At 61.6% G+C, this 5,433-nt stretch overlaps 1 protein-coding gene across 12 annotated transcripts in view; it reads right to left on the bottom strand.

The window, feature by feature from the left end:
* Positions 1 to 5,433, bottom strand: part of ARVCF (ARVCF delta catenin family member) — a 56,141-nt gene that overhangs the window by 829 nt on the left and 49,879 nt on the right. For 10 of the 12 annotated variants that reach the window (XM_033232916.1, XM_033232917.1, XM_033232918.1 and 7 more), the window contains 9 exons: positions 4,898 to 4,969; positions 3,355 to 3,482; positions 2,886 to 3,036; positions 2,379 to 2,577; positions 2,185 to 2,296; positions 1,997 to 2,087; positions 1,635 to 1,688; positions 1,124 to 1,209; positions 458 to 577 (listed from right to left, as the gene is read on the bottom strand). In XM_033232916.1, coding sequence (XP_033088807.1) covers positions 470 to 577; positions 1,124 to 1,209; positions 1,635 to 1,688; positions 1,997 to 2,087; positions 2,185 to 2,296; positions 2,379 to 2,577; positions 2,886 to 3,036; positions 3,355 to 3,482; positions 4,898 to 4,969 — 1,001 coding nt within the window. In that variant the 3' untranslated portion in view covers positions 458 to 469. The remainder of the gene's footprint in view (positions 1 to 457; positions 578 to 1,123; positions 1,210 to 1,634; positions 1,689 to 1,996; positions 2,088 to 2,184; positions 2,297 to 2,378; positions 2,578 to 2,885; positions 3,037 to 3,354; positions 3,483 to 4,897; positions 4,970 to 5,433) is intronic. The other 2 variants (XM_033232914.1, XM_033232915.1) reach the window with 1 other exon arrangement.

The raw sequence follows: 5,433 nt of genomic DNA, 5'->3' as shown, positions 1-5,433 counted from the left end.
CTGCAGAGGGAGAGGGGATGGTGGACGCTGCACAGGATCACATACAACCTCAAGGCAGGGCGGCCAACTCCACAGGCTACATGGATGGAGATATGGACAGAAGCATCTGCCCTGGGTGGTGTGAGCTGACCCCAAGGGTCAGCTCCAGGACTGATCCTGACTTGCTGGTCCTCGAAGGGCCTTGGAGGGTATGGTGCCCATCCCTACTCTGGTCCTATCTCCTCAGGCCCCTGATCTCACAGTGCCTGGGACAGGCCTGTGGGCCCAGGGAGCACCCTCCCTCTCTGACCTCTGCCTGGCCTTCCCTGGGAATGGGCCACTGGGCTGCTGGACTGGAAGCCAAAGTCCTGCGGGGAACGTGCAGGAAAAGCAGAGCATGCAGGCAGCAGAGACCAACAAGAAGCCCTAGCCCAGAGGGCAGAAACATTTGGACAAACAACCAGATGAGAGAACGTACCAGGCATGCAAGCTAGACCCAGGAGTCAACGGGCTGAGGCTTAGCGTCCCCCACGGCGTCCACCAGCCTGACCACGGGCCTGCTGGGCCCTGGGGGAGGGGCCTTCCTGCTGGGATCGAGCTGCAGCGCACGGGTGGGCATTAGAGGCACAACAGAGCAGGTTAGTCAGAGCTCCTGGGGGGACAGGGCCGAGACTGGCGATGTAAGGGTGGGCCTGCCAGGACAGCACAGGGAGCACCAAGGGCACAGGGAGCCAGACAGGTGTGGCTCACATGGGCCGGGGGGGGGGGGGGGGCACGTGCACACACAGAGGCCTGCACAGGAAGCTGGGGGATTGGCACACAGCAGGCGGCAGGTCCTGCCCTCGCCAGTGGATCCTGGCGGGCCCTCGCACACACATGCACAGAAGGGTGCACACACACTAGCTCAAAGGCTCCGGCCCATGCAGGGTGTGGCCGGGCAGTGCTGTCCCCAGGGGGTGGGAGCTGCAAACTCATCAGTACCCACAGACTGACTGGCACGAAAGGGCTGCTTCCTGGGCTTGGCCCCACAACCCAGCTACACCCCCGGGCCCAGACCAGACCCAGCATGGCCTAGGCTGTTCTCCAGCAACCCCCAGACACAGAGCCCCACGGGGTACCTGCCCACAGTCACAGGACCACTTACTTTCAATGGTTCCTTCTCAGAGACCTCTCCAGCAGAGCCAATGCCCCGCGGCCTTCGCTCCCTCCGGTCCACTGTGGAGTATCCATCTGTAGATGGAATAAAGTGGAGCATGAGAGGTGCTCTGAGGGGGACCCTGTAGGAGCAGATCTTCCTCTCAGCCCAGACACAGGGGACTCGTGGGACAGGGGCTTTGGGAGATGGCCCCCACCCACCCTGTCCTGGAGATCCGGGCTGCTGCCAGCTTTCACCAACACCTTGCCTCGCGCTGGTACAACCCTTGCCTGCCCCATGGTAGCTCCAACTATCCAGACTCCCCTCCACTTGTGGGCCAGAGCTCCTGGCTGGGCACTAACCCCTCTCCAGCTGCCCTGTACCTCACTCTCTGAGCACCCCTTAACCAAATCTCTCTTCTCCACCCAGCACCAACTACACCCCATAAAACCAGCAGGCCTACCTCAGGCCCTGGTCCCCTCCTGGCACAGAAAACAAACCACACTGCATCTGCACTCACCAGGACCAAGCCCGTCCATGGGGATCACATCCCGGATGCCAGTTTTCTCGCCCTCTGCAAAGCAAGAGGAGGAGGCGGGCTGCACATAGCGGCCAGGGGGGATCGGGGCACAGAAGCCCCAGGTAGCCCTAGAGGCTCTCTGTCACTAAGGTGCCCAACCTCTGCCAGTTGGCAGCCCCACCCTGAGCTTGACAGCAGCGCGGATGCCGTGGGGAGTAGCCAAGAGGCAGAGGGCAGGGAAAGTGGCCTATGGAAGCCGTCTCCGTGGGAGGTGTGGCTCCTCCTTCACCCTCACCCAAGGGTCGGGCAGTTGGGACAGCTGGGGTCCCCACCCTCTAGGCCCCCTAACCTTCACCACTCACCAAGACTCTTGTCCACCAGCGGCAGCGTGCTATCATCGAAGCCCCCAGGACTCGGTGCTCCCTTAGGCCCCTTGGCAGTAGCCGCAGCTGACTGAGACATAAAACACAGACACAGGCTAGGTGAAGCACATGAACTGGGAATGAGGCGAAGTGACCAAGGAAGGCAGGGAAGGCCAGGGAAGCCGCACCTGGAAGCGCGCCTTGGTCCAGCCATCTTTCTGCAGGCTACCACGCAGCTCTTTGTAGCTCCACACTGTCTGCAATACGTGCGACGCCGCCTTCGCCTCGCGTACAGATTGGCTGTGGGGCCAGGGGCGGGGTCAGTGGTGGCCCCTCCCCCACATCCCCTGCTCCCCAAGCCACCCACCCCTCCCCTCCACACCTAGAGGCGACAAGAGCCACCAACGCTGGCACCCCGCGTGCCTGCAGGAGCGAGCGCGCGTTATCCAGGCTGTCGGACACGATTTCGTGGATGGTGTTGAGCACCGCCACCACGGTGTCTTCCTCCAGGCGGGCCCCAGGTCTTGGCGGAGCCTGTGCATTGCGCACATTCCGCACAAGCTCGGCCATGGCGTAGCTACCTGAGGGGCCGGGTTAGGTGTCAGGACACGCCTCTGCCCCACCCCTCCAGAAAGGAGCAGGGATCCCGCGAGGGCTAGGGGCGCTGTCAGGAAAGCCCCTGGAGACCACCACAAGGAACCATGTGAGGAGGGCGCTGAGCTTCAGAGACAGGGCCAGGAGGACTGGAGCTGCCTACGGTGGGACAGCGCCGAAACGACAGGGGCGGAGCCTGGACTCCCAAACCACTCATCCTCCAACCCCCTCCGATGAGATCCTAGAGCTGCAGGCATAGTTCGGTGTCCAGGCGTGGCTTTGCAGGCGTCCTCACCGATAAGGTCTTTGTTGCGCCGGTCCAGCGAGAGGTTGCGCAAGGCGATGGCGACGGCGCGCACCACCTTATCTGTCTCAGACTGCAGCAGTTCCACAAGCACCGGCAGCCCACGCTCTTTGCGCACTGTGGCGCGGATGTACGTGGCCCACTGAGGAGGCGGGGAGAGGGTTCCTCAGCCATACACCCCAGGCACTCTCTCACCTCCAGATCCTGACCGCTCCCTCCAGCTGGACCTTCCTGCTCCCGTGCCCGACAAAGCCCTACCCCAAAAGCTCAACGGCACCTCCACCGAGGCTTTCCCACCGTCCAGGGTGCACGCAGTGCCCGTAGCCCATGCACTTCTTGGATCTTGGGGTGGTGAAGTGGGCCCTCCTTTCCCCGCCAGCCGAGGCAGGAGCTGCACCAGTGAGGTACCTGGGATTCCCTCTCTCAGGACTTGCCCACCCTGCCACACCTGGCCCCTCACCATCCAGTTGCCGGCACTGAGGTTCTGCAGAGCGCCGGCGGCAGCCTCCAGGGTGTTGAAGTTCCGGCTCTCCGTGAGGAGGGAGAGGTAGAGACGTACCACCTCGGGTTGGTACAGCAGCTCAAAGCCTGGGTGCAGGGCAACCGCCACCCACGGTCACCCAGAATCTGCTCTCATCCGTCATACCCCTCCCGCTTCCCGCTTTAGAGCTCCCGGAGGGCGGGTGAGCTGGGGCCTGGGACGGGTGTGGATGAGTCACGTAATGTTTACTATCAACATAGTCACCCAAGGGGAAAAGCGTTCCCATTTCACAGAGGAGCAAACTGAGGCTCAATCAGTTGGACCTGCCTGGCAGCAGCAGCATCCAGGAGGCCTGGGGTGGGGAGGGAGGCGTCAACCAGGAACGCTCTCCTAGCAACAAGACCGCATTTCCCGGTATGTCCCTGAAGCTATGTATCCTGGCCACGCCCCTAGCAATAGGGCCCACCTTCCCTGGCAACAAGACCAGCACTGGCCACACCCCTAGCAAGAGGACCTGCTTTCACCAGTAACTGAAGCTGTGCAGAGCCACGCCCCCTAGCAACAGGGCCCACCCTCCCCCACAGACAAGAGAGGCCCCCCCCCCCCCCCCCCCCCGTAAGTCAATTGATGCAGTGCAACCAGGCAGCTGCCCTAGCAACAGGAGGCACTCTCCCTGGCAACCACTCCAGGTTCCCCGGCAACTGAGACGCCATCCTGCTGCTCTGCCCAGTGCTCCAGAAATGGGGGGTCAAGACAGCCTTCCAAGCTTGCCTGTCCCCAAACAGGGGCTTCAGGCTGGCTTGGGATACTACCTCAATCTCCCCTGTACTCACCCAGCAACATTTCATCACCCCCTCCCCAGTCCCCATGCCCCATGTTCCCTCTACTCCTGCCCTGCTGGGCTTTCTGCTCCCACATACTCCAAGAACATTCCCTGCTGGGGTATCTGCACCAGCCCTGCTTTAACTGTAATGCTTCCCCATAGCCCTCCTGCAGCTGGGGCCCTCTACTCTGGTGACATGCAGGCTCTTCCAACTGGTTAGGCCCCACCAGGGCAGACCTCTCTCTCAGGCCAGATCCCAGCACACAACCCAACAGGCACTGCCCTGCCCCTGCAGGTGTTCGTCTGGCCCAGCCTCTGAACCTGGATGTGAGCATGCCCGCCTAGCTCCCCGAGGTGAACTCAGCTTGGCTAACACAGGAGGCCCTACCTCCACTGGGGGTGTCCCTCCAAACCTTCCCACCTCTTACACACCATGAGGCTGAGCAAGCCCCTGGCCTCTCTGTGCCTGTTTCCCCCAACCTTGCCTGACATGACCCATGGCACTGCCTCCCATTCTAAACCCTCAACAGGTGTCCCCGTGCTGAATAATCCTCCAGGAAATCCTGCACCTATGGGCCTGTTTCCCCATCTGTTCCTTAAGGCTCTCCAGGCCTGCTTGATGGCCCAAAGCTTTACTACCAGGGCAATCCTGAGCCCAGACATCCCCCAGCGAAGCTGGCTTCGTCTCAGCCCACTCACCTTTAGCAGCCTCGGTTCGCTTGGGCAGGTCTAGCGTGTCAAAGTTCCGGTCCATCTCACCATCCTTCTTTCCTGGAAGGGAAAGGTGGTGTGGGAGGTGAGGCAGACTCCATATGAGGCATGGGTGTGTCAGAAGGGTTGGGCACAGTTCTCTCCTATCCAGGGCCCAAAAGGCACCCCCATGTCCAGGCCTGGGCACCTGTGGGAGTGGAGCACCATTGTCAGAGTTTGGGCAGTTTAGGGGTAGGAGTTGGTGGCAGTGGGGCCTGGGGACATCCCAGCCCTGCCCTTAGGACTCATCTCCCACCAGGTGCTGGGAGCTGTACCACAGACCCTCCCGGTGGCTTCCTCGAAACTACCAGGTATGTAGACCGAGGAAGCCAGGAGCCCTGGCTGGATGGCAGGTGGATACAAGCCGAGAAACTGAAGGCTGACCGGGACAAGACTTGCTTGGGTCACACAGTAAGGCAGAACTAGGGGGAAACTCCCCTACTCTGGGGTCAGGACATTGTCCCAGGATCTACTAGCCAGGAGAA

Source organism: Trachypithecus francoisi, unplaced genomic scaffold (assembly GCF_009764315.1).
Source record: "Trachypithecus francoisi isolate TF-2019V2 unplaced genomic scaffold, Tfra_2.0 Lachesis_group14, whole genome shotgun sequence".
NCBI classification, from domain to species: Eukaryota; Metazoa; Chordata; class Mammalia; order Primates; family Cercopithecidae; genus Trachypithecus; species Trachypithecus francoisi.
The sequence above is the reverse complement of the archived record's forward strand: the minus strand, read 5'-3'. Positions and strand labels throughout refer to the sequence as shown.